Source organism: Oryctolagus cuniculus, chromosome 6 (assembly GCF_051225735.1).
Source record: "Oryctolagus cuniculus isolate XC-2025 breed Fujian yellow rabbit chromosome 6, ASM5122573v1, whole genome shotgun sequence".
NCBI classification, from domain to species: Eukaryota; Metazoa; Chordata; class Mammalia; order Lagomorpha; family Leporidae; genus Oryctolagus; species Oryctolagus cuniculus.
In genome coordinates this window covers 22,028,566-22,055,964 of record NC_142872.1, presented here as the reverse complement: position 1 = coordinate 22,055,964, position 27,399 = coordinate 22,028,566, and the positions used below count along the sequence as shown (strand labels likewise).

Below are 27,399 nucleotides of genomic sequence, written 5' to 3'. Positions count from 1 at the left end.
AGAGTGGACAGTGAGAGAGAGAGACAGAGAGAAAGGTCTTCCTTTGCCGTTGGTTCACCCTCCAATGGCCGCCGCGGCCGGCGCGCTGCGGCCGGCGCACTGCGCTGATCCGATGGCAGGAGCCAGGAGCCAGGAGCCAGGTGCTTTTCCTGGTCTCCCAAAATTCTTTTTTTTTTTAAAGATTTATTTATTTGAAAGTCAGAGAGAGAAGGAGAGGCAGAGAGAGAAAGAGAGGTCTTCCATCTGCTGGTTCACTCTGCAGTTGTTGGCAACGGCCGGAGCTGTGCCAGTCAAAGCCAGGAGCTTCTTTTGGATCTCCCACACAAGTTCAGGGGCCCAATGACTTGGGCTGTCTTCCATTGCTTTCCCAGGCCACAGCAGAGAACTGGATTGGAAGTGGAGCAGCTGTACTTGAACTGGCGCCCATATGGGCCACCAGCACTGCAGGCAGCAGCTTTACCTGCTACGCCACAAATCTGGCCCCGAAAAGTATAATTCTTAATCTAATTGCCTATTGATAAGTGCTGTTATGATTGTAGTCTTTCTACATGTGCATATACACTTAAAAAAGGAACTATGCATATATACTAGGGGATGCAAAGGTAACTGCTTTGAGGGACAAATGAATTAACAAAAATGAGTCTTTTGGGCTTGGTGATGGGGCCACAGCAAGCTGGGAGCCTATGCATCATCAGAATTCATTTGTGTTCGTATCTTTCACAAATAAACATGACATAAGCATATATTCGCATCCTGAATTTCCCAGCTTCTCCATCTGCCGTTAAATGTTCTTCAGCCACGTGACTTCACTGTTGTAGTCTCATATACTGATATCCTGTAAAGGTGCTCAAACCACTGGATATGGGATTGTTTCCAAGTTAGCAGTCTTTTACATGCTTCTTTGTGACTACCTCTGATAATATTTTAGGCTAAATTCCTAGTAGTGGTTCTTACTGGTCAGAGTGATTTTTTAAAAGTTTTTAGCTGTGTTCGGTGCTTTACTGTGATGGGACTTTCCGCACTGTAACACTTTCCTCTTTTCCACACAAAGAGAGGTCAGCGTGGGCCCAGAGGTGGGCCCGCCTGACTCCCAGCCCTGGGCTCAGTCCCCTGGACTCACCGCCTCCCCTCCCGAGCAGGGAGTGCTCATGAACTTCAGACGAGCTGTCTCTCTGGCTGAGAGGATTCGGCCCATTCGGCCAGACTGGGCTGGGCTTGGCTTGGGACAGGGAGGCCTCCAGGGAGGGATTGGTGAGCTCAGCCGTCCTGGAGCTGTGCCCAGTGAGCTCACTGCCTCCAGAAACCGCGGCTGCCTTTCCCAGACCCCCGCCGCCCAGCCTGGGCCTGTGGCTCAGAACACGCTGTCCTGCTGTGCTGCCGAAGACTCTGCCTGCTCAGTCGGCCTCCGCTCTCTGATCTTGTTCTCCCCAGCCCCTTCCCCCACTGCCAACATCTGGTTTGCTGGGGGAAGCCTTAGAATTATCTGGAAGGAGATAGGCCAGGCCTGGAGAGTGATTGGTTGTTTTCAACTCTGCGTTCTTGCCCCTGAAGTGAGGGAGCGTGCTTACAGTGCAGCGTGGCTTTTTCTAGGTGCATGTTTTCTTTCTCCTGGATTCTAAACTCTTTAGAGTCTCTCCCTGCTGCTGTAAGGAAGACAAGATTGCAGCTTCTTGGTCCCTGGGTCCCCAGGCTTGGCTAGAAGCGAGTGTTTGAGCCCAAATTTGTGAGAGTCAGTGGCAGGGGCTGCTGCCGCTCTTGGAGAGAGACTGAAAAGGAATGGCCTTGGAGTTCCTTTTCCAGCTCTTAGCTGGTGGGCAGAACCAAAGGGCCTGAATCAGCATGGCAGGGCCTGGCTCTCACTTGAATTCTGGGATTGTAGGAGGTGCATCTCTTGTAGCTAGGGCTTGAAGTCCAAGAAAAGGTTCCTGGGGGTCTTTGTGTGGTCAGGGACTTGCCCAGGCCCTGGGCTGTGGTCTTGAGGTGAGAGTAGCCTACAGAGCAGAAAAAGGTCCTGTGAGGTCTTTCAGGGGACCATGCCAGGCTGGTGCAGGCCCCCGCCCTGTGCTTGGCTGGACCGGATGGGTCAAGTCAGTAGTCTGTGGAATAAGGGTAGTACCACATCCTCCAGGACTGTCATCGTCACCTCTCTCTATGATAAGGACTTGTGGTCAGTGGACAGTGGGCAGCAGGGTCTTGGGACTGCCTTTGTCCCTGGAGTCTTTAACCTGAGAAGCATCAGCAGATTCCGAGGTTTTTCCATGGGATTCATGAACATGAAACAGCAGTTGGCAGGTCCTCCCTGAGTGGCCCTGTGCTCCTCGCAGATGGCCTCTCTGTCCTCTTTGTCTCTGTCTCTATGAGGTCCAGCTGAGTGCTGTGCAGCCAAGACCCCTAGACTCCCAGATGTTAACCAGTGTGGGGGACCATTTCTGTCCATTTCCAAATGAGCAGCACAGGTAGTAGTAGTCCAGTGAGGGATAGGAAAGGAGAAATCCCCATGGCTGGAGCCGTCATGGAGGACTTCCTGGCAGAAGGGACAAAAGCCTTTGAGGGAAGGGGCTGGGAGATTTGATAGCCAGAAGTCTGGCAGTGGCTGCTGTCTGGTCCCAGGCTGAACTGTGCTCTTGAATTAAGGGTCACGTCTCGGTCCTGCTCTGTTCCGAAGGTTTCATTGCCAACCTCTCAATGCAGCGGCACTTCTTTCCCACTGATGAGGATGAGGCTGGAGCCGCCAAGGCCCTGATGAGACTTCAGGACACCTACAAGCTGGACCCAGCCACGATTTCCAGAGGGGAGCTTCCAGGTAACCCACCTCCAGGTTTTGCCTGCCCTGTGTGTGTCCCGGTGGTGGCTGCATGGGTTTGAACATGACCAACTGTGGTCTCTCCCTTTGGGTGGTCACTTCTAGTGGTGATCTTCTCTTGGTCCCCAGTTGGTATCAGTGTCCAGCTCCCACGGCTGCCTCCCTTGTGCCTTAGCTGAGGCCCTTGCCTTTGGTGACTCAAGAAAGCCGAGGCTGCTGCTCAGGAACTCCCCACCCCCACCTGCCAGCCTCTGCCCCCAGAGCAACACAAGGATCCACACCCAGACCTGCGTCCAGTCCCACCCCTCCTTCTGTCTTAGGCTGGTCTCTGGCTCACTGCCCCTGTTCTCTGTCCCCTCAGTTAATCTCTGCTCCAGCTCACACCCAAGCTCCTTCCCACTCCTGCCTTCGTCTGGGTCCCAGGCTCTGATGAGTCTCTGCTGCTGATTCATCTCTTCCCCCTGCTGCTGGGGCTGCTGGATGGAGTGATCCCCACCCTTTCCCCACTGACCTACTGCCCATGTATTCCTGAATCAGTGGTGTCTGGCCTTTTCCCCACCCGGCCTTGTGAGTTCACCCGTGGCCCTGGATTGGTAAAGCAACAGACGGGTTTCAGCCGTAATGTTCTTGAACTTTTCTGCAACTCACAGCATGTTGGCTTGTCCTGTTCTGCCTGGTATTCTCTCCTCCTTTGGTCTCTCTCTGCTGTTTCTCTTTTGGGTTGTCTGGTTGTTTGATCAGCTGATGTCTCTCTATTTTAAAACTGGCCCCTTTCCCACTGACTGCCCCAGTGTTGGTGTTTAGAAGAAGGTGTCTTGAGCTTGGGGGTGCTGTTCAAGAACAGTAAACCCCGAGATTCAGTAAGCCATTGCTAGGAGCTTAGAAGCCACCTTACCTGCAGGAGACACTGCAGGGGACTCAGGGTGGTGAAATAAAGAGGCACCGTTACTGGCTAGTCAAGCCTTGGGGTCTTAATGTAGAGGAATCGGAGCCAGCTTCTTCTTGCCTCAGTCAGGTCTTGGACCAAGCCTGGCCATGAGTCCAGAGAGGGAATGTAGCCTAGGGCACCTTGCAAGATGTGTTTAGCCCATGGCTGTGAGATTCGTAAATGGGGGCCACACCCTAGCACTGACCTTTCACACTCAGTTAACACACCATGTGTGTCCTGGCTGGAGATGAGGGGCAGAAGGGCTCTCCAGGGCTCAGCTTGCCTCATAATTCTCCCTAGCACCTTCCCCAGGTGAGTCCAGCTGTTTACATCACTTGGGTATTGCCTGTCTGGATCACGTGCAGATCTGTGTTTCCCATCCATGCTTGTCTCCTGAGCTTCTGAGCAGTGTAGACAAATGCATGTGGTGCGTATCTGTGTGGATGTTCCTTGGATTCCTAAACTTCATGTGTCCCAAACTGAAGTCCTCATCCTTCTTTGAACTGTTCACTTTCCTCCCCGCAAACCCATTGCCTCAGCCAAAAGCAGCATCACCCACCTGTAGCCTAAGCCAGAGTCCCAAGGCCTGTGGATTCTGCCGCCTGAATGTCTTCTGTGTTTGTCCCCTGACCCCAGCCTCTCAGCCACTGCCTTCTCACTGAACATTAAGTCTGAGTTGTTTCCTGCCTCTCACTGCTCCCTAAGACTGCCTCCATGTGGCCTTCAGCACATGTCTGCTTGCATGGGTCCTCGTTGCAGTGGGTAACTTTTGAGCAAACCCGAACTCCTCCCATGTGTAGTCTTTATCCTCAGTGTCTCAGCTTGGCTCCTTTGTTGGTCCCACATCAGCTGGGCTGCTCCTTGTGTCTGCTTGCCCCTCAGCACTCAGCTGCCACTTGCCAGGGAGTAGATATGCGCGTTGGCTTCTGCAGAGGGTGTTGCATTCTTCCATTCTTGGCATCCGTGAGCTATGTCGATGATAGCTGCTGGCCATTAGTGTCCTGGAGTCGCAGGTCATCTCATTGAATTCTTGGCATGAGTTCTTTAAATCTGATGGCATTATCTCCACTTACAGGTAAGGAGACTGAGTTGCCGAGAGGCTGGGCATCCTGTCTGTAGTCACTCAGCTGGTGAGCCCATAGCAAGGCCCCAGACAGACACAGCTTCGCCCAGCTCCAGAGCCGCGGCTCACTCCTTTGTCTCCATCAGTGCATCTTGCATCTGCTGAGCCAGAGGAGATCTGGGGAGGCCCAGAATATGGGAGGGGATCCTCATGTACTCCCCCAGTTCCTGGCTGTCTGTGTCTTTCTCTCCAACTTCCCTTTCTGTGTTATTGATTTCTGAGCTTCCAGGGCAAGCAGACCCTGGTCTTGGCACCAGCTAACTCGCTGTGGCAGTGGTTTGGGCAGAGGCCCAGCTTGGGTATCAGGCAGGAGCAGTCCCGTGGTCGGCAGCTCTTTCCTGTCAGCCCTGCCCAGATGCTCTCCAGAGGATTTCTTGTTATTTTCTGAGGAACATCCACATAGTCCTTGCCGACTTGAACCTGCCCTGAGCCCTGCATCTCCCTGTAGCTGCTGTTTCTCATTGGTGAATGACTGTCTTCGTGGTCACTTTCAAGTGCTCAGCCCTTAGCAGATGACCTATGGCCATAACACCTGCAGAGCTGGTGCTCACCAAGATAGATCCTGCTGCCCAAGTGGCAAAGCTGGCAGTGCAGCTTCAGCTCTTGGCCTCACTGTGTGTCACACTGCCACTTCCCCACCACCTGATTCCTTCTCAGGACTGTTGACTAGCTGTGCCCTGGGGTTCTGGGCTCTGCTACCTTCCCCCTTCAGGTTCTGCCCACAGGTAATTATCTCAGGCTTTCGCTGCTGCCTACTCCTGTTTCTTATATTCGGCTAATGGTTCTGTCCTCCAGACTGTCATGGCCAGCTGCCCTGCAGGAGTCTCCTTTGTGCCTCACACTCCCCTCAGCGCTACTTACTGGTTGCTCTCTTCCTGGATAAGCGCATTCTGAGGCTAGGAGATGGCCTGGGGCAAGGCCATCCTGTCTGCTCACTGTATCAGTCGAGTACCTGTGGTCTAATAGCCTTGCAGGGGTTCTACTTGGCCGCTGCCTCCTTTCCAGGGGCCCAGGCTTTTCCTTGAAGGGGGAATTTCCTTCCCCAACCCAGAGGCTCTGGAGCCTGACCATCAGCTTCTGCTGCTGCCGCAGGAACTAAGTACCAGGCAACGCTGAGTGTGGACGACTGCTTCGGGATGGGCCGCTCGGCCTACAATGAAGGGGACTACTATCACACGGTGCTGTGGATGGAGCAGGTGCTGAAGCAGCTCGATGCTGGCGAGGAGGGCACCACGACCAAATCTCAGGTGCTGGACTACCTCAGCTATGCCGTCTTCCAGTTGGGTGACCTGCATCGTGCCCTGGAGCTCACCCGCCGCCTGCTCTCACTTGGTAAGGAGATTCTAGGGGAAGGCAGGATGGAGATGGGGTGCTGGGCGAGGAACTGGACTCTGCTGGCCCCATTAGCTGATCCTGCTCCTGGAATTGAGTCTGTTTGGCTGGTCAGCAGGCCAGTGACTAATGCCATACTGCTCAGCCCTGATAGAGCTGGCAGCTAGCTCCTTAACCACCTTCATCCTGCAGTTAGCCCCTGCCTTCTCAGGCTTGTGGCACCTTTGGCTCTGCGTGTTTCCTTTTTAAATAAGGTGCCCAGGGCTGTGGTGCTTTTGTCACCATGCAGGGTGGGACCTTCACTGCATTAGGAATAGCTCGAGAGATGAGCCGTGCTTTTACAGTGAACCATCAGAGGCCAGAGGTCTGGCAGTCAGACTTTCCATGGCGTTGGTGCTTTGTGTGTCCTGCGATATACTGAAGTAGCCACAAACAGTATGGCTTTAAGACCCACGTGCTCTACCTCTCTCTCTCTCTCTTTAAAGATTTATTTATTTTAGAGGCAGCGTTACAGACAGAAGGAGAGATACACAGAGAGAGAGAGAGAGAGCTCTTCTTTCCACTGGTTCACTCTCCAAATGAACACAACAGCAACACAAGGAGTCAGGATATTCTTCTGGGTCTCCTACATGGGTGCAGGGGCCCAATGACTTGGGCCATCTTCTGCTGCTTTCCCAGGCCATAGCAGAGAGCTGGATTGGAAGTGGAGCAGCTGGGACTTGAACTGGTGGCATATATGATGCTGGTACCACAGGCAAAGGCTTAACCTACTATGCCACAGTACCAGTCCCCCACCTTTTACTGATACCTGGGGACACAGTCATCTGAGATTTCACACCCAGTAAAGGCTTTCTTAGGCTGCTGCATTTTATGAGGCTCTGAGTTTGATGTCAGCTAACATGGTGTCCTTCAGGGCTGATGTGGAAAGAGAGCTGTGTGGCTTCTCTAAGAGCCTTGGACAGGCAATCAGGGCATCTGGATTGATTCTTACTCTGAATAGTCTTAACTTAAGTCATTTAACGTCTTCTGGCCTCACTTTCCTTACCTGAGGAGTGGCACAGAAATCCTGTCACACCACACCTGCTTCTTGGGTTGGTATTGATAGGTTGCTTAGACAGAGCTGTGGATTTTCGTGTTTTTGTTTTGTTTTGTTTTAATATTTATTTATTTGAAAGGCAAGGTGACAGGGAGAGAGGGTGAAGAAGAGAGAGAAATCTTCCATCTTCTGGTTCAATCCCCAAATGACCAAAACAGCTGGGGCTGGGCCAGGCCAAACCCAGGAGCTGGGAATTCCATCTGAATTCATCTCCAATCTGGGTAACGTAGGACCCAAGCATTTGGGTCATTATCTTGCTGTCTTCCCAGCTGCATTACCAAGGAATTGGGATTGAAGTGGAATAGCTGGGATTCAAACCAGTGCTTCATTCGATCTGGCTAAAAAGCCCATGAGAGCATTTCAGGCATGGAAAGCCAAGACACTGTGGCAAAAAATGACCTACATGAAGGATCTCTGTGAGTGAGATCCTGGTGGAAAGAAGGGGCCTTCAAAGAAGGAGGTACTTTTCTCTGAAGGGAGGCGAGAACTTCTACTTTGCTTATGGCCCTGTCTAAATACTGATGGAGTTTGTCAACTCAAAAGGCTGCCATAGCCTTGGCAGCTCATGACAAGAGCCTCTGATGATCACTGACATCATAAATAAGAGTGTCAATTGTTAAATTAACAATAGGAGTTACTAGGCACTTGCTCCCCATGTAGGACCTCTGTCCTTAATGAGCTGTACTATGAGAATTAATGGTAAAACTTGGTTCAAACAGTACTTTATACTTTGTGTGTCTTTGTGGGTCAAACTGTTGAAATCTTAGTATAGAGGTAGTCTTCTGTATATAAAGATAATTAACAATGAATCTTAACGAAGCTTTCCAAAAAAAAAAAAAACAATTCACTATTGAAAGTGGTAGATCAAACCACTGTGCCAACTCCAGCTGTATGTGCTGTTCTTGCTGGTATCTCATCCTGCCTTCCACGCACCCTGCTGTTTCCAGTGCGCATTGTAGTCACTAGTAATGGCTGTACTCTGGCAAACAGCTGCAAATGGCACAGCCAGTCTTCAGGAGAATGCAGAACTCTACTGCTTCCCTGGTCCTGGGGCCTTGGGAAGGATGCCTCTTGGTGGTGGGACAAATTCCCTTGTGGATGATGCTCCTCCTTCGTTTCTGACCAGGGTGGGGAGAGCCTCTGCTGGTTTTAGGCTCTGACCGGTACAGCCTGGTCAGGTGCCACAGAAGGCAGAGCGCCGCGTGCAAGTGAGCTGCTGGAGAGAAAACGCTTATAGGGTAATTCCTCTAAATGACCTAACAGATGTTTGTGGTTTCCTTTTCCTTCTTGTTCTTTGCTTTTTCTAGATCCAAGCCATGAGCGAGCTGGAGGGAATCTGCGGTACTTTGAGCGGTTGTTGGAGGAACAAAGAGGAAAGTCGTTATTGAATCAGACAGAAGCTGTGGCAGTGACCCAGGAAGGCGTCTACGAGAGGCCTGTGGACTACCTGCCCGAGAGGGATGTGTATGAGAGCCTGTGTCGTGGGGAGGGCGTCAAACTGGTGAGATGTGTGTGGGCCCTGGGTGCCCAGGCTTGGACCTGGCTCTGGCTGTGGGGAGGCAGGTTTGGGGAGGACATACCTCTCTCTGCAGGTACTCTTCTTCTCAGTATCTGCTGAGGCCTAGCGTGTGGGTGTTCTCAGCATTATGGGATAGGAGACTGTCTCCTCTAAAGCCCCAGACAGTGTTTTTTTTTTTTTTTTTTTTTTTTTTTTTTTTTTTTTTTTTTTTTTTTAACATGCAGAGTGGACAGTGAGAGAGAGAGAGACAGAGAGAAAGGTCTTCCTTTGCCGTTGGTTCACCCTCCAATGGCCGCCGCGGCCAGCGCGCTGAGGCCGGCGCACCGCGCTGATCCGATGGCAGGAGCCAGGAGCCAGGTGCTTCTCCTGGTCTCCCATGGGGTGCAGGGCCCAAGCACATGGGCCATCCTCCACTGCACTCCCTGGCCACAGCAGAGAGCTGGCCTGGAAGAGGGGCAACCGGGACAGAATCCGGCGCCCCGACCGGGACTAGAACCCGGTGTGCCGGCACCGCAAGGCGGAGGATAAGCCTAGTGAGCCGTGGCGCCGCCCCCAGACAGTGTTTTGATCCTCTGAGTTCTGACTGAGTTCCCTCCCCACCCCACTGTGGCCAGCCTTTGCTTGATTGACGATTGTGAAGAGGGAAGTGGTTGAGTGGAAAGTTTGTCTCTTTGGTAAAGCCATGGCGTGTGCTGGGGCTTGGTGCCCAGCCAGCCTTCGAGAGCCTGGAATCCCAGCGCTTATCCACGGAAGCTCGGGGTGCGTCAGGCGCTCGCCTGCCATGTCTGCTAGCCCCCACGAGCTCTTCCGCCTGGCCCAGCCCTTCAGACCCACTCAAATCTCTGTGCTGGGGGCGTGCGGGAGCAGCTGCTGGCTGTGAGGGACAGGGCTGGGGCTGAGTGTCGGGATTTACCACACTCACGGGCCACTACTCTGTGTTCCCCAGACCCCCCGGAGACAGAAGAGGCTTTTCTGCAGGTACCACGATGGCAATGGGGCGCCGCAGCTGCTCATCGCCCCCTTCAAGGAGGAGGACGAGTGGGACAGCCCGCACATCGTCAGGTACTACGACGTCATGTCTGATGAGGAGATCGAGAGGATCAAGGAGATTGCGAAACCCAAAGTAGGTGTCTCCGCGTCTCCTCCTTGGGGCACTGCAGCCTGGGCCCTCTCCCTCATCCCTGGTGCCAAGGGGCAGTACATTTGCTTTACACTGTGGCCTTTCTCAGCATCCAGCGTCCTTGAGTGGTCTGTATAGTATTATCACCTGCAAATAAGTAAGATGTTGCTGTCTCCTTCTTAATACTTCCGAGGGCCTTTGTTTTTATTCTTTTTGAACTGCCCAAAACTTGTAGAGAACTGTCAGAGTATGCATCCTTGTCTGTTCCTGAACTTCCCGAAAATTCCCCTGGCATTGGGTGCCCAGTGTGCACTTGGCTGTTGGTTATGCATCATAGTGTAAAATTACTCTTCTATTTCTAGTTCCTCAAAGCTTTGCTCCCATTTGATGTCTTTCAAAGAGGACTTCGAGCAGAATTGTGGGCGAGGGGGCTGGGTGAGATGAGACCTGGTGTTGGATCCATGCTGGCTCCTGTATCTCGCCTTGGAACAGACTTGACTTGCAGGTCTAGAGCATCTAGGGCTCCGAGTCCATTGTTGGCACCACTGATGTGGCTGAGAGGGGCTAGCCAGTAGTGTGGAGATGAGGACTGGGACCCCCCCTTTCCACTGCCTGGGTCAGCTCCAAAGTCGTCCAGGAAGGAAATGTGTTCCCTTGTCCCCAGATGAGGGAGGCACAGTTGTGGCAGCATCTTCTGAGAGATTCCTCACCTGTGTTTCAGACTCGCAGACCGAGAACGTCCGTGTGTGTGTGTCAGTGTGAGTGGCTGGGTAGGGGAAGGAACACTGGGAAAACTTGCCTTTGAACAGAAGCTGTGTGTGAGCCAAGCATGTTGGCCATCATAAGCTGACCTCTTCTTTCCGGAGGCCATGAGGGACAGATGCCATTTAGGCTTTGAAGTGGGGCCAATGAGCTTAACTTGGCCTGTGGGGAATGCTGGGCAGCTGGCCTGCGTTCAAAATAGCCCTATGTGTCCCCTCTGGGCAGAGCACAGCCATTCAGAGCTTCTTTGTGGGCGCCAGGCCAACACTGGGCCTCAGACACTTGTGCAGAGTCTGGCCATTCAGCAGGCGTCGTGGAGTGGGAGATGGGGACAGACTGGAATGAGCTGGAGCTCAGGGAGGGCCCATAGATACGAGCTCAGGGAAGCTGTCTGTCCTGGGTGTGCTGGCCGTCTTAGAAGACAGGCAATAGCAGTGCAGTGTCCAGGTGGGTCTCTTTCACCCTCTGAGCACCTCTGGTCCATCTTCTCTCCATCCCTTCTGCACTCCCTGTCCCAGGCCACCATCACCCCTTGCCCAGCCTCCTTCCCACTCAGCCGCACAGTCAGCTTTCCGGATGTGTTCACAGTCGTCCATTATACATTCAGGCTGTGAGTTCCCTCCCCTGGTTGCAGCCTTCCCCTTTGCTCAGTGGTCCCAAGATTGCCTCCAGACCCTTCTCAGCCTTGTCTCTTACCTCTTCCCAAAGCCACTAACTCACAGTCAGCACACACCTGTTTTCTTCCCTGCACCTCTGCCTTACTGCTCCTTACCTGTTGCTGTGTTGCTCCCCGACTTGGTCAATCCTTGCTTACCTGTCAGATCTCAGAAGATGATCCCCTCCTCTAGGAAGCCATTCTTAACCTTTGACTGAGCCTCCACAGGACATGGAGCTCACCCATGCTGTGCTGCAGTTACCTGCCTGGTTTTCTGCCTTCCCCACTGGACAGAGCTGTATAAGTGCAGGGGCCATATCAGTCAACACTCAGGCTCATAGTAGGCACTCAGGCTCATGGTAGGCACTCATCAGGTATTTCCTGAAGTTGAAGGGAAGTGAGAGTACACACCTACCTGAGGCCTTTAGGATGGCCCACAGCTGAAGCACATGAACCCTTGCCTTCGAGGCTGGGCCTGAGCAGCAGGTCCCTCCTGGGACTGTCATTAAGCTTGTTTTTGGAGATGGAGTTGAGGATGTGTGCAGATCCATGTATGGGTGGTAGCCTGTGTATGTGGGAGCAGGGGTGACTGGCTTCCAGGTAACAGCTCACTTATTTCTTCTTATTTTTTAAAGATTTATTTTATTTATTTGAAAGACACAGTTATAGAGAGAGGTAGAGACAGAGAGAGAGAGAGATCTTCCATCTGCTGGTTCACTCCCCATATGGCCGCAATGGCCAGAGCTGTGCCAATCCAAAGCCAGGAGCCAGCAACTTTTTCCAGATCTCCCACATGGGTGTAGGGGCCCAAGGTTTTGGGCCATCCTCTGCTGCTTTCCTGGGCACATTAGCAGGGAGCTGGATTGGAAGTGGACCAGCCAGGATTCAATCTGATGCCTATATGGGATGTGAGCACTGCTGGCCGGGGCTTTAACCCACTGTGCTGCAGTTCACTTGCTTCACTTGTCCAGTCCTCTCCTGGTTTTATTACCTGACTTTATGAGGTGGCCAAGAGAGTGAAGCTATGCCTCTGTGTTTACTTCCCACAGCAGTGAGAGCCAGTGTGAGGAGTTGCGGGGGAGACATTTGGATAGGTTTTTTAGCAGAGGAGTTGGGAGGAGGTTCAGCTGATGTGAGAATTCTCCAAGTCAAGAGAACAAGAGGTTGAGGGCCAGGGCTGGTGGCACCATCTGAGTATAGTTGGTACAGCCAGCCAGGCTGCATTCAGAGACAGTTGTGTGGGCCTGGCAGCTACATAGACAGAGCACACTCTGAAGGCATAATTCTGCAAGTGGCACACACTGGGTCTGAGGAAAGGCAGGGGCCAAGATCTGATACCAGAGTGGGAATGTATAGCCCTTGTATAGCCCTTGGATGCCAACCTGGCCTGCAGGATCACAGGGCCTTGGCTAGAACCACTGCCTGCAGAGCCTGGCATGGCTGGCACATCTTGGGAAAACACTCCAGGTGAAAAAAGATAAATTTTGCTTTTTCTTTCTATATCCCAGCTTGCGCGAGCCACTGTTCGTGATCCCAAGACAGGTGTGCTCACTGTGGCCAGCTATAGAGTTTCCAAAAGGTAAGTGCAGACAGCGGTGTAGGTGGGTGGTCGCTCAGTCCCCGGCCTTAGCCTCTCCAGTGCCTACCCCAGGGAGGTGGCATGGCTTCTGCTGCCTGCCAGCCCCTCCTCCCTATCTTGTAACATTCACCCTGTGTGCCCTTTAAATTGTCCTTGACTGGGGAGGGTGCGCAGGACCTCGTCTCAGCTCAGTGTCCCCATTTTCTTTCTTCTTTTCCTTTCTTTTGGCTCAGCTCTTGGCTGGAGGAGGATGATGACCCTGTTGTGGCCCGAATAAATCGCCGGATGCAGCACATCACAGGGTTGACAGTGAAGACTGCAGAACTGCTGCAGGTACAGCCGGCCCCTGGGACCCTAGGAACTGGGAAGGGGGAATTTTGGTCTAGATGGTCTCCTGAGGTGTCCAGGACTGGGCTTAGGGAGGCTTGCCTAATAAACTGACTTCAGAAACAGGTCTCAAGTTGGGAAACTGGAATTAATCATGCTCACCAGTATTCAGCAGTGAGTGTCCAGCAAACTTTGGCTGAGCATCCGCTGTGTGTCCTGTCAAGCTGGGAGCTGGGGATTGGTGGTAGGCATGGCTGACTCTTTCATGTTATCTGCACCCAGAAGCTCTCATTCTGAATTATTCCAGGGCCACTTTTACACTTGGTCTTAGCTAAAAGGCTGAGAAGTGATCCAGGGCCACTTTTAAAAAAGCTAAAAATATCTTTAGAGGGTATGGTTCTGTGTCACTGTCAAATGCAGCTGGAGATACACTGTTCAGCGATATGCTGCTGGGACAAGTGAGGCACTTGGACCCCGTCGCTGTGAAGGTGGAATGTTCTTGTCAAAATCCCTGGCTTCCTGTCTTTATTTCAAAGGTGACTGAGAACAAACGGCACAGGTTTGGTGTAAACATTCTTACTGATGTGTCCTCTCGGGTCTTGAGTTCAAATTAGCACTGGCTGTGCTTCCTTCTGAACATCAGGACTTTGGGGTTCTGTGGTAGATGACCCGACGTACTCTCAGCAAAGTTTTACCAGTGTCTCCTGGATCTCTCTGTGTATTTAAGGATAACAACCTTTTGAGTTGGCCTTTGGGTCTCATCAGCCATGCATCTTGTTAGAATATTGCTGGAAGATCATTTGGAAAAAATTCTTTGAACTTTTACCTCTATGCATCCAAACAAATCAGCCAGCACTCAGTATTTTTTCTGCAGCTGCATCGGCTGTTGGAAAACCAGTCTTGAAGGTCATCATTATGGATTTGTGTGGTGTCTACCAGAGTTTTCAAAAACATGGCTGATTACCTTGGAAAGGTCTTGTGAAGATTTTATATAATTTTTTTTTTGGCTCAACTCAGTGCTGCTTAGTTTCTAAGTAAGTTCTGTAGACAAGCATATGGACAGAAAACTTCTGCTGCATCTCCCACTTGCCTTGTCTACAGGAACCAGCATTCCACAAATCATAGGAGCCTTGATGTACCTGTTGGCATTATCTTGGTTCATGTCTTCTTGGAGCAAGGCTTTTTTTTTTAAAGCCATTTGTCATGACTTCTTCTTTGTCAGAGCCTGTATTCAGGGGTGTCATGACCTGAACAAGGACAATAGTCTGTTTAATTGGTTGATTCCATAGCCTGGCCCACTGGGCTGAGTTGACAGGATGTGTGCCTTGGTTGCTTTCCTGGCTTACCTAGCTAGCTTTCTGTACCTGTCGTGGACTCTACCATGGGAGACAGCAGCTTCATCTTGTCTGGCCTCTCATGTTACAGCTCAGTTGACTGGGGTCTGAATGCTAGAACTCTCAGTGGAGGGGCTTGTATGGTCAAGGCTGTTCTGCAGGATCCAGACCATGGCTGCCTAGGGGTTGAGATACCATTTTCATTTGCACTCTTTTCTCTGGAAGCCATCTTGACATGTCCTTTGGCAGCTAGCAGTGTTGAAAGCTTTGATCTGCATGGTCTGGAGGCCAGGACCCTGGACTTCAGCACTCCAAGCACACTGCTTGTAGTGGGACGAATGCCTTGATACCAGCAGCAGCCATCCCAGCAGGCCCCCTTTGGGGATGCTGCAGGTTCCTGAAACCAGGAGCTGTGCTGTGCTGCCTGTCAACACTCAGATGCAGTCGATGTGTTTGCTGTGGGCCATCTGGGGATAAAAGGGGCATTGAGGCCTTCTGGTGAATTTGGATGAAAGCCTGTGTGATAAAGGGCTGTTAATCGTCCAGCATTCTCAAATGCTCCATGATATCCCAGCATCACCAAAAGAAAAAAAGTCATTTCTAGCCCTTTACAAGTTTCTTTTTCCTTCAAGATGGCAGTAGCATCATAAATACCCAAGTCTTTCAGACAACTGATAACTACTTTTGTAGCAGCAACAAGTCTAGAGATTGAAATGAATGCCTCCTCATAGGAATCCAGAAGACATAAAGTAAGATTTATTTATTTGAAAGGCAGAGTGACAGAGAGAGAGAGCGAGAGTGAGAGAGAGAGAGAGAGAAAAATAGAGAGCGATCTTCCATCCTCTGGTTCACTTGCCAAATGTCTGCAACAGCCACGGTTGGGCCTGGCCAAAGCCAGGAGCCAGGAACTCCATCTGAGTCTCCTGCATAGGTGACAGGGGCCCAGGTATTTGGGCCATCTCCCATTGCTTTTCCAGGAGCATTGACAGGAGCTAGATCAAAGTGGAGTTGCTGATTTGAACTTGCACTCCAATCTGGGATGCTGGCATCACAAGCAGATGGTGTATTTATAATACCATCTGAAATACCACTTTGCCAACTGCTCTAGTACTGCCCTCCTGAGATACATCTGCAGCTGTAAACAGGGCCACCTGCTGAACAGTCCTCCTGGTACTGTTGACAGGATTTCTGGGCATTTTTGGTACAGGAACCTTGAAAGCCAGAGCAGTATGTTATGGCATATTTTCACCACTGATTCTTCATTGCAAGGTTTATTTGTATAGACACTGAGAATCATGCTTTCAAATTCTGCACCTCATCACATCTGGCAAACATTGTGCTCCAACAGGAGGATTTCCTGCCTCATAAAGCTCCCCCTACCTTTCTCTCCCCCCAATCCAGAGGTCTCTATAGTTGCCAAGTTTGCAGCATCATTTGTCTGACTCTTGGAGTCCCTAACAGTGGATATACAAAAAATGCCAACTTTGTGAGAATTAGTGCCTGAGGCCCAAAGGTTTTGGAGGTTTCAGTAAGACATCGGTAATGCCACTCCATCAGCTTCTATATTAGATTCCGTGCTTCATCTGGAACCTTGTCTCTCATTCCCTCTGCTGAGTTAGGCTGTGACATTGTGCTGATAAGCTGTTCATGGAGGCTTTTACAGTTTCTGATCCGATTAATGATGCCTCAGTAACTACTGATCGCTCCGGTCTGTACTTCAGGTTCAGGCTCAGGCTTGGAGTGCTGAGATCGTGCGGCAGTTCTTGGCTGTCTGGCAGCTGGCTGCCCACGTCCTGCAGCTTCACTTGGATGGAGCAATGCTGTGTGTCGTGGGTCACTGGCAGGGCTGGGATGTGTGTGCCCCACTCATTCTGTTTCAGAACAGTGGTGGGGACAGTGGCAGAGGTGGTAGGAGCAGTACCAGTTACTGAGTGGCTCCAAAACCAGTGTCTAAAAAAACACAAAAATGAACAAACTTCTTGGTCTTGAGTTTGTTGTTGGCTTTCCTCTCGATCACTTTCCCGTTTTCCCCCAAACCTCTAAGGCCCAGGCCAGGGCTGAACTCAGAAACGGCTCACTCTGCTGCCGTGCAAGTGTCATCAAAAGAGCGATAGCTTCTCCGCAGTGCCCGACTGCAGGTCCACCATCTTGTTCTGTTTGGGAAACCCCATCTGTGCCACAGCCTTCCTCTTGGACACTGCCGTAGACAAGCTTGAAACGTTTGCTTTACCTGTGCCGGTACAGCTACCTGCACCTTAGAAAGGCTGCTGTTGGAGGCTCTGGTTGCTTTCTGGCCCTGGGAGATGGTATCTCTGGACACGTTGGCTGCTCCAAGATGGACTGTGTTGCTGACAAGATTCTTGCTGTTATTTCCCACCAGGTTGCAAATTACGGGATGGGAGGACAGTATGAGCCACACTTTGACTTCTCCAGGGTAAGACTCAAATCACAGGTGCTAGGCTGGAGCTCCTAGGAGTACCTCCACTTCCACATCTGCATCCCTCCCTGCCCACCTCACCTGGGGCAAGTCTTTGATATTGATGAAACCAAGTCTGGAACCATGGGCCTGCGGAACCCAGTGGAACTGGCTGTTTCTCTTGCCCTAACCCTGCCTGCTCTGCCTTGATTCTAAAGCAAAGGCTCTTAATAGATCATTGTGAAGATCATTTCTACCCTCTCTGTTTCCCACGCCCCCAATTCCCCGGCCAGAGTTTGCTTTGCAGCCTTGGCCCACGCCTCTGGCTGTTATGGAAAGCACATTTATTACCTTGCTCTGAGCCCTTTTTGTTCTCAGTTCTGTGGGTGGTGGGTGAAATTAGTTGCAAAGTTGGGTGAAAGTTGTTGTCTGTTGCAGCGACCTTTTGACAGCGGCCTCAAAACGGAAGGGAATAGGTTAGCGACGTTTCTTAACTATGTAAGTATCGGATCCAAGCCCATCTGTTCCACCTGTTCACTCTCACTTAATTTTATAGAACAATGAACGAGATGCTTTCAAGCGTTTAGGGACTGGGAATCGTGTGGCCACATTCTTAAACTACGTGAGTATGATGTTTGCAGCTGATGGGCCCTGAGGGGAGCTTGGGTCCAGAGGGTAATCTCCCACACTTGTCCCCCATCAGGGCTGACCCCACCAGCCACTGGGTAAAGGCCAGGTTCTTCTCGCCCTGGCAGCTTCGTGGCTGGAGGTGAGAGCTGGCCTTTGTTCCTGTTCGTGTGGTTCTGGCTTCTACTAGGAATTTTACATCCCTGGCTCCATTTTTTATTTTTCCAGTTTTAAAAAATTATGGTAAAATACAGATAAAATAAAGCATACCATCATAACTGTTTTAGGTATACAGTTCAGTGGTATTAAATACATTCATATTGTAAAACCCTTACCACCATCAGGCTCCATAATTCTTTTCACCTTGTAAAACTGAAACTCTACACCCATTAAACAGTAATTCCTTATTGCCTCCCAAGTCCTTGGAAACCACCATTCTGTTTTCTGTCTCTTATGATTTTGCCTACTCATGTAATGTAACCTTATATAGGAATATGTGTCTCTTTGTGGCTGGTTTGTTTCACTTAACATGTCTTTTAGGTTCATCCAGGTTGTGTTGTATTCTGGCTCCTTTGTGGTAAGCCTAGCGCTGGTCTAGACTTTTGGGATGGCTGCTCTGCAAGATTTCCTTCTTCAGAGCAGAGGGAGCAAGGAGCCATGAGGTGCTCTTAGCTAGGAGCTGCCTTTGTTTCTCCAGAGGGTTGGTGGCCTGATTCTCACCTGCTGCTGCCACTCCATTTGTGAGAAACAGTTTCTTCTCCTCTCTACTTAGCTCTAAAGAGTTACAGAGGCTGGAAAATAACTTAAAGGCTGAAGCTCATATTCATTCTTTCCTTTTACGTTTTTATTGTGTGTGGGTGATGTGCTGTGGTCATGCTGGTGAGCAGGACATCTGTGGTTTCTCTCGTGGCACTTGAGGTCTAATATGGGGACTTACTGTAAGCACAGGAGAGACCGTTGTTTAGTTTCCATGGAGACAGGCGCTATTGAGAAGTAGCCCAGGCTGGGCTTCAGCAAAGGCCTCCCTTGGGAAGTAACATGCCGGGTGAGACTTGAAGGTAGAGTGGAAATTAGCTGGTGTAACGTGGTTTCTGGCAGAGGAGAGAATGTGTAGGCTTGGAAGAGAAAAGGAGCTTGGGATATTGGGAAAATAGAAACAGGGGAGTGTGTCTGGAACGACAGCCAAATGAGACTGACAGGGCCTAGGTTCTCGAAGGGTCTGGGGTTGATTCCCAGGGCAGTGGGAAGGCAGCAGGATCCTCATCCTATTCATTTGCTCTGTGTGTATAGAGAGTTCTTCAGTCAGTCTGGTGTGTATCCCATGGACATATTTTTGAGCTCTAGTTTTTAGTATACTATGGGCAGAAACTTGAAGTGAGCTGGATGAGCAGGAAGCAGTGCTTTGCACATGCACTGAGACTTGTGCTGTGGGCAGGAGCGCAGCCTCGCTGCTCTGTAACTTGGGTCTGGTTTAGCTGGAGGCCTCTCCCTGGAGACACAGCATTCTACCTGCCCACTCAAATTGTTCTAAGGAGGGTGACTGTTCTGGAACAGTGACCAGATGAGCAGACTGCAGGAGCCACAGAAACAGCTTGCACGGCTATGCCTGGTGCTGCAAGCAGCTGGGAGCTCCTGCTCAGGGCTGTTTGCTGGGCACAGTGACTTAGACATAACCCAAGCTGTGTGGGGGCTTGAGGGAGTAGACGACAGTTCTTTTCTGAGTGTGGACTCAGATTGCTCCCATGGAGGACAGCTCAGGTGTGGGTCGCTGCTCTCGAGTCCTTGGCGGAGACTGTCCTGATGAACCACACAGGTTAGGTAGGGCTGGCCATGGAGCAGATCCGCTCATGCTCAGAGGAGGGGGATATACACACCTCGCCACATCCTTTGTGATTGAGTTGCTCTGAGAGACCTGGATAGAGGGGCCAAGCTCTCTGCCTTGTATTCCCAGATGAGTGATGTAGAAGCTGGTGGTGCCACTGTCTTCCCTGATCTGGGGGCTGCGATTTGGCCTAAAAAGGTAAGTTCTGGGTTAGAGGTTGAAGCCAGGCTCAGATGTTGTCCCCCAGCCCCATTCCTTGGCCAGCTTGACTGTCACCTGTGATACGCCTTGGCTCCTTTCCACCTGTGCTCTCTTTGGCCTAAGCTTCCACCTGGGGATGGGGTGGTGGGGTGGTGGAGGAAAGTCCCTTCCGGAGCAGGTGAGTGCTCTTGGGAAACTCCCCTCTTGCTGGAGTCCCAGAGCCCTGAGTCCCCCAGTATGTAGGAAAGTGATGGTTCTGCTTGGGCTCAGGTCGTAGAGCCCAGTCTCAAAGGATTTTTTTCTGACAGGCTTTCTGTTTCGCAGGGCACAGCTGTATTCTGGTACAACCTTCTGCGGAGTGGGGAAGGTGACTACCGAACAAGACACGCCGCCTGCCCTGTGCTTGTGGGTTGCAAGTGGGGTGAGTTCTTGACTTTGGTGGGCTCCTTGTGGGCTTTGATGGCCTGCCTTAGACTCTGTGCCAGGAGACAGCAACCGCCACATTTGTACAAAAGGTTTTTATCTGTTAGGTGGCAGCACCATCCAGCCATGTTACTGACTACTCAGCTGGTCATGTGCCAGGAGATCTAGTTGGGAATACCCTTGAGAGATGCCCAGAGAGGGAGGGAGGCCCCAAGGAAGAACAGCTGGCCACCCACAGCCAGCCACCTATTGTTGGTCCAGGATGGCTCTCCAGGAGAGCAGGCTCTGGTATGGGCTCTGTGGGAGCAGACAGGAGCTGGAAGCAGGAATAGGAAGAGTCAGTAGGGCAAGGCCCACTGGAATAAGGGACAGGCTCAGAGTAGCATCAGGGGCCTGTGGGCTGCTGTCGTTGTCACATGAAGAAGGGGGAGGGCTTGGTGCACGGAGCCAAGAGGTGGGGCTGGGACCAAACCACAGAGACCAAAGCTGGAGCCTCATCCTGGGAGCAGTGGTGGTGAGCCACTGAGAGGCCTGAGATGAGTTTGTAGCCCTCTTACAAGAGTTTGGCGGATAGGTTTATGGAACATTGAGCAGTGAAAAAGAAAAGGAGGTAGTCACTGATTTCAGGGGGAAAACCAGGAAATGAAATGTAAGCATAATCTACTGCATGGCTCAAAACAACATCACACGAAATCTTAGTTTTAAAGCTTGTGGTTTAATGATATTGGGAAGATAGATGGGGACAAGTATGTGTTTAGGGTTAGAAGAAAATAAGTTCAAAATTTAATATCAAGAAATAGCATTATAAATATGCTATTCAGAAAAATTTGGTTAAATATTAGAAGAAACAGCTGAAGTCTTCTGAGTGGGGCTTGGGGCTTGGAGGGAGTACTTTAGGAGATTGCTGTTTATCACAAAATTTTAGATAATTTGAGTGGTTCCATGAAGTACAAGTATTACTTTAAATTATATGTAAAAAGTTGTATGACTTCAGTAGTACAGTAAAACAATTTTACTCATGAGAGAGTCTGCGTTGGAGGCACAGAATCATGATCCCTGACTGAGACACGGCTTAGATGACAGTGATGGCACCAGCTCTGCTGCTCTGGGGCACACAGCGCACAGGTTGGGTCTGCCGGCCCACCGTGCCTGAGGTGATAGCCGAGCCCTTCTCCGTGCTCATGGGCTTCCTCACCCCCTGCCTCTCAGTTTCCCCCACCACCTCCCAGTAGCAGGTTTGTTGAGGTCCTTGACACACACCAGGGCAGTTCCTGCCTGCTGAATTTCTTATCCTTCTCCCACTTCATGGGACCCCCGTTGGTGTGGGAGTTATCTTGGTATATCCATCTTCTTCCCCATAACTTCTGTTCAGCTTCCTTCTCTAGCCCTGGGGTCTCTAGTTCCCTGACATGGTTTGATGTTCCTTTGACTCTGTTCTCAGGGCAACCTGCGTGCACATATCTTGTGTCACTGGCATGTGTCTTCCTCAACAGTGCATGAGCCACTTGAGGCCTGAGACCATGTCGTAATGGAGTCTGAGTCCAGAACACATTGCAGGGGTTATCATGAATGAATCGTTAGTTTTGGTTGCTGAACTGACCAGTAGGATGGTAATATACTTGGTTTCTGTTCACAGTTTCCAACAAGTGGTTTCATGAACGAGGACAGGAGTTCCTGAGACCTTGTGGATCAACAGAAGTTGACTGATGTCCTTTTCTGCCCTTCCCTTTCCTGGCCCCGCAGCCCATGTCAACTCCAAGTTCAGTGTGACAGACACCTTCATGTGTTCCAGATCCTATCAAGTGGGTCTTTGGAGGAATGAACGTTTGTCTGGAGTGGTGGGGTATAGTGGGATGGGTCCTGGTGCCCTGGTCCCCAGCCTCTGTGGTCAGCCTGTGCTATCTCTAGCCTCAAGTGTAGGGTCGGAGCGGCTGCAGCAGAGTCACTGTCTAGCGCCAAGCAAGGTGCCTTTGTACCTCAGATGTTTTAGGTGTAAGATGTTTCAGTGAACCAAAGTTCTGATGCCTTGTTTACATGTTTGTTATGGCATTTCTATCAGTTGTGGCTTTAACAACAAAAAAAAAATAATAAATAAATTGTCCCTGCCAGAAGCCTTAAAGAGCTGTATTTGGAGTGTTTTTTGTTGTTGTTTTTTTGTTTTTTGAATATGGGAAGCTTTTCCCAAGTTGACCGTTTTGCGTGTGTTAGCTATCTGGAGGCAGAATCTAGATAACGAAGGCTTTAGTGGCAGAAGCCTGGCCTTGGGGTCTAGATGTGGTTTCAGTACTTGTGTCATCTCTAAGCTTCGTTGTCCTTTTCTAGAAAGTAAGTTGGAATATATAGTCTCTCCTTGTCTCCTAGAGAACGTAAAGAACATGTATGATCACAATTGTGATGCTGTTATAGCCTGAAATTTCTTATTTTAACATTTTAAAATATATGAAATGTATGGGAATACTTCAAAAAGTTAGTGGAAAATGAAATTTAAAGATAAGTTTAGGGTGGGCATTTGGTATAGCGGTTAAGATGCTACTTGGGGGCCGGCACTGTGGTGCAGCGGGTTAACACCCTGGCCTGAAGCGCTGGCATTCCATTTGGGCGTCAGTTTGAGTCCCAGCTGCTACACTTCCCATCCAGCTCTCTACTGTGGCCTGGGATAGCAGTAGAAAATGGCCCAGGTCCTTGGGCTCTTGCACCTACGTGGGAGGCCCGGAAGAAGCTCCTGGCTTCGGATTGGCACAGTTTGGCTGTTGTGGCCAGTTGGGGAGTGAACCATCGGATGGAAGACCTCTCTTGCTCCCTCTCTGCCTTTCCTCTCTCTGTGTGACTCTAACTTTCAAGTAAAATAAATATATATTTTTTTAAAGATGCTACTTGGGATACTCACATCCCTTATCAGAGTGTCTGGGTTAAAGTCTTAGCTCTGCTTGTGATTCCAGCTTCCTGCAAATGTGCACCCTGTGAGGTAACATTTGATGGCTTAGGTAGTTAGATCTCTGCCACCCATGGTTCTTGGTGCAGATAAACATTTCTTTAGGGCATATATGAAGTACTGGGGTCCCTGCCACCTATATAGGAGACCTGGATTGAATTCCTGACTCCTGCCTTCAGCCTGGCCCAGCCCAGGATATTGTAGGCATTTGGGAGTGAACCAGCAAATGGGAGTTCTTGGTCTGTCAGTCTGTCTGCCCTTCAAATAAATAAAATAGACAAAAAAGTTTTAAATGAAAGATGTTTATTTTAGTGCAAAAAATTTTAAAATCTGTGCATATGAGGAGTCTTCAAAAATTTCAAGGAAATGTATTTTCTGATAAAATTATGCATAGATTTCAAAATTTCTTGCATTAGGGCAGTGTTGTAGCATAATGGGTGAAGTCACCACCTGCAAAGCCAGCATTTCGTATGAGTGCTAGTTTCAGTCATGGCTGCTCCACCTCTGATCCAGCTCCCTCTTAATGTGCCTGGGAAAACAGCAGAATGTAGTCCAAGTGTTTGGGCCCCTGCCACCCATGTGGAAGACCTGGATGGAATTCTGGGCTCCTGGCTTTGGCCTGGCCCCGCCTGGCCTTGTTGTGACCATTTGGGGAGTCAGTGGATGGGAGACTCCCTGCCCCAGTCTGCTTTTCAAATTACCAGATCTTTTTTTAAAAAAAGTCTTGTACCAAAATAAGCTTTACATTTCAGTTTCCACAAACTTTTTGAGATACTCTGTTAAAGAAAAGGAAGAGGAGTAGAGGGGGCCAGCCCTATGGCTCAGTAGGTTAATCTTCCGCCTGTGGCGCCAGCATCCCATATGGGTGCCAGTTCTAGTCCTGGCTGTTCCTCTTCTGATCCAGCTCTCTGCTGTGGCCTGGGAAAGCAGTGGAAGGTGGCCCAAATCCTTGGGCCCCTGCACCTGCATGGGAGACCAGGAAGAAACTCCTGGCTCCTGGCTTTGGATCGGTGCAGTTCCAGCCATTGTGGCCATTTGGGGAGTGAACCAACGGAAGAAAGATCTTTCTCTCTGTCTCTCCCTCTCACTGTCTGTAACTCTACCTCTCAAATAAATAAATTAAATTAAATAAAAAAACAAGAGGAGTAGAATCACCTGTGTTACCACTGCCTGGGTTGGAGAAGAAAACATTTATTTTATTTTATTTATTTTTTTAAAGATTTATTTATTTAGCCGGCGCCGCGGCTCACTAGGCTAATCCTCCACCTAGCAGCGCCGGCACACCGGGTTCTAGTCCCGGTTGGGGCGCCGGATTCTGTCCCGGTTGCCCCTCTTCCAGGCCAGCCCTCTGCTGTGGCCCGGGAGTGCAGTAGAGGATGGCCCAAGTGCTTGGGCCCTGCACCCCATGGGAGACCAGGAAAAGCACCTGGCTCCTGGCTCCTGCCATCGGATCAGCGCGGTGCGCCGGCTGCAGCGCGCTGGCCGCGGCGGCCGTTGGAGGGTGAACCAACGGTGAAGGAAGACCTTTCTCTCTGTCTCTCTCTCTCACTGTCCACTCTGCCTGTCAAAAAAAAAAAAAAAAAAAAAAGATTTATTTATTTATTTGAAAGAGTTACACAGAGAGAGATTTTCCATCTGCTGCTTCACTCCCCAGATGGCTGCAAGGCTGGAGCTGCACCAATCCAAAGCCAGGAGCCAGGAGCCTCCTCCGGGTCTCCTACATGGGTGCAGGGGCCCAAGGACTTGGGCCATCTTCCACTGCTTTCCCAGGCCATAGCAGAGAGCTGGATTGGAAGTGGAGCAGCTGGGACTTGAACCGGTGCCCTGTGGGATGCCAACACTACAGGTGGCGGCTTTTACCCACTGTGCCACAGTGCCAGCTCCTGTGATAAGCATTTTTAATGGATGACTACTCATGCACATAAACATACATTTTTTTTTTGAAAAAAAAAGATTTATTATTTATTTGAAAGAGTTACACAGAGAGAAGGAAAGGCAGAGACTAAGAGAGGTCTTCCATCTGCTGGTTCACTCCCCAGTTGGCTGCAAAGGCTGGAGCTGAGCCAGTCCCAAGCCAGGAGTTCCCTCTGAGTCTTAGGCAGGTGCAGGGCCCAGGGACTTGGGCCATCTTCTACTGCTTTCCCAGGCCATGGCAGAGATCTGGATGAAAATTGGAGCAGCTGGGTCTCGAACTGGTGCCCACATGGGATGCCAACACTGCAGGTGGCACCTTTACCTGCTATGCCACAGTGCCAGCCCCAAAACATAGTTTTCTTGGGACCTATATTAAGGAGCAGAAATACTTCTCATGAATGGGATAGTACTGTTACGAAAGACTTCATAGAACTCTCTAGCCTTCTTTCTGCTCTATGACGATACATTAGGAAGGTAGCTGTGAACCAGGAAGTGGGCCACCACCAGGCATTAAACTGCTAGCACCTGATCTTCTACTTTCCACCATTCCAAACTGAAGTAAGTACACTGTTTATCGCAGCCCTACCTTGACTAACACAGTACATGTGTAATGCTAGCTGTTTCAACATGTTTATTGATTTTGAACAACTTTACATGTTTGTTGGTCATTAGATTTCTTTTTCAATTCTTTTTTTGGGGACTGGTGTTGTGGCATAGCAGGTAAACCTGCCATGTGCAACTCCGGCATCCCACCTTGGCAGTGGTTAATGTCTTGGCTGCCCCACTTCTGATCCAGCTCCTGGCTAATGGCCTGGTAAGCAGCGGAAGATGGCCTAAGTGTTTGGGCCTCTGCCACCCACATGGGAGACCCAGATGATTCTGGCTCTTGGATTTGGCCTGATCCAGCCCTGTCCTTTACATTTTTCTAGGGAGTGAACCAGTGGATGGAAGATCTCTCTGTCTCTCTCTCTCTCTCTCTCTCTGACTCTGACTTTCAAATAAATAAATTATTTTTTTAAAATAGTCTTTTTTTTTTTTTTTTTTTTTTGACAGGCAGAGTCGACAGTGAGAGAGAGAAAGGTCTTCCTTTGCCGTTGGTTCACCCTCCAATGGCCGCCATGGCCGGCGCGCTGCGGCCGGCACATCGCGCTGATCTGAAGCCAGGAGCCAGGTGCTTCTCCTGGTCTCCCATGGGGTGCAGGGCCCAAGCATTTGGGCCATCCTCCACTGCACTCCCTGGCCACAGCAGGGAGCAGGCCTGGAAGAGGGGCAACCAGGACAGAATCCGGTGCCCCGACCGGGACTAGAACCCGGTGTGCCGGCGCCGCAAGGCAGAGGATTAGCCTAGTGAGCCAGTGAGCTGCGGCGCCGGCCTAAAATAGTCTTTTAAAAAACTGATTCACATGAATTTTTTTTTAAGATTTATTTATTTATTTGCAAGAGATAGAGAGAGAGAGAGAGAGAGGAGAGAGAGAGGTCATCTATCTGATGGTTTACTCCCCAGTTGACTGCAATGGCCAGAGCTGCGCTGATCCGGAGTCAGGAGCCAGGAGCGTCTTCCAGGTCTCCCACATGGGTGCAGGGGCCCAAGGACTTGGGCCATTTTCTTTCCCAGGCCACAGCAGAGCTGGATTGGAAGTGGAGCAGCCGGGTCTTGAACCGGTGCCCATATGGGATGCTGGCACTTCAGGCCAGGGCGTTAATCTGCTGTGCCACAGCGCTGGCCCCCAGGAATTTTAAAAAAAATATTGTTTTAATGGCAGAGTTAGAGAATCTTGCATTTGTTGGTTCACTCCCCAAATAACCACAATGGCTCAGGTTGGGCGGGGCTGAAACCAGGAGCCTGGAACTTCTTCCAGGTCTCCTGGGTGGGTGCAGGGGCCCAAAATTTGGGCTATCTTCTGCTGCTTTCCTAGACACATTAGCAAGGAGCTGGATCAGATGTAGAATAGCTGAGTTTCAAACAGGCACCTATATGGGATCCTAGAGTCACAGGTGGAGGCTTAACCTACTAAGTCACAATGCTATCCCCTTTGTAATAGTCTTTTAAAAATATATTTATTTGAGAGACAATCAGAAAGAGATCCTATGTGCTGGTTCATTTCCAAAATGGTTGCAGTGGCCTGGACTGGGCTAGGCTGAAGCCAGGAGCCATTAACTCAATCCATTTTTCCCACATGGGTGGTAGGGACCCAACTATGTTAGCTATCACCTGCTACCTTCTAGCATGTGCATTAGCATGAAGCCAGAATTAGGAGTGGAACTGTGAATCCAACCCAGGCTGTCTGATATGGGATGTTGGCATCTTAATCAGTAGCACCAGTGTGCATTCCATAATTTTTAATATGTTGTGGCCACAAGCTATTTGATGGTTAAGTTTTGCAAATACATATAATTCTTTTTGCTTATATTTTCACCTTTTTAGTTCTGTCCTTTGTTTCTGCCTTGAAGGTTCATCTATTTGAAAGGAAGAGCTACAGAGAGAA

General features: G+C 50.3%; 1 protein-coding gene across 5 annotated transcripts in view; it reads left to right on the top strand.

Moving 5' to 3' along the window:
• Window positions 1-22,186, top strand: part of P4HA2 (prolyl 4-hydroxylase subunit alpha 2) — a 34,053-nt gene extending 11,867 nt beyond the window's left edge. For 2 of the 5 annotated variants that reach the window (XM_002710197.6, XM_008254990.5), the window contains exons 5-15: window positions 2,666-2,803; window positions 5,947-6,186; window positions 8,590-8,783; window positions 9,748-9,924; window positions 12,847-12,917; window positions 13,151-13,250; window positions 16,959-17,012; window positions 17,551-17,616; window positions 19,573-19,641; window positions 19,969-20,065; window positions 21,704-22,186. In XM_002710197.6, coding sequence (XP_002710243.3) covers window positions 2,666-2,803; window positions 5,947-6,186; window positions 8,590-8,783; window positions 9,748-9,924; window positions 12,847-12,917; window positions 13,151-13,250; window positions 16,959-17,012; window positions 17,551-17,616; window positions 19,573-19,641; window positions 19,969-20,065; window positions 21,704-21,774 — 1,277 coding nt within the window. In that variant the 3' untranslated portion in view covers window positions 21,775-22,186. Of the gene's footprint in view, window positions 1-2,665; window positions 2,804-5,946; window positions 6,187-8,589; window positions 8,784-9,747; window positions 9,925-12,846; window positions 12,918-13,150; window positions 13,251-16,958; window positions 17,013-17,432; window positions 17,493-17,550; window positions 17,617-19,572; window positions 19,642-19,968; window positions 20,066-21,703 lie in introns of all 5 variants that reach the window. The other 3 variants (XM_070076084.2, XM_070076085.2, XM_002710196.5) reach the window with 2 other exon arrangements.
• The last annotated feature ends 5,213 nt before the right edge of the window (window positions 22,187-27,399 follow it).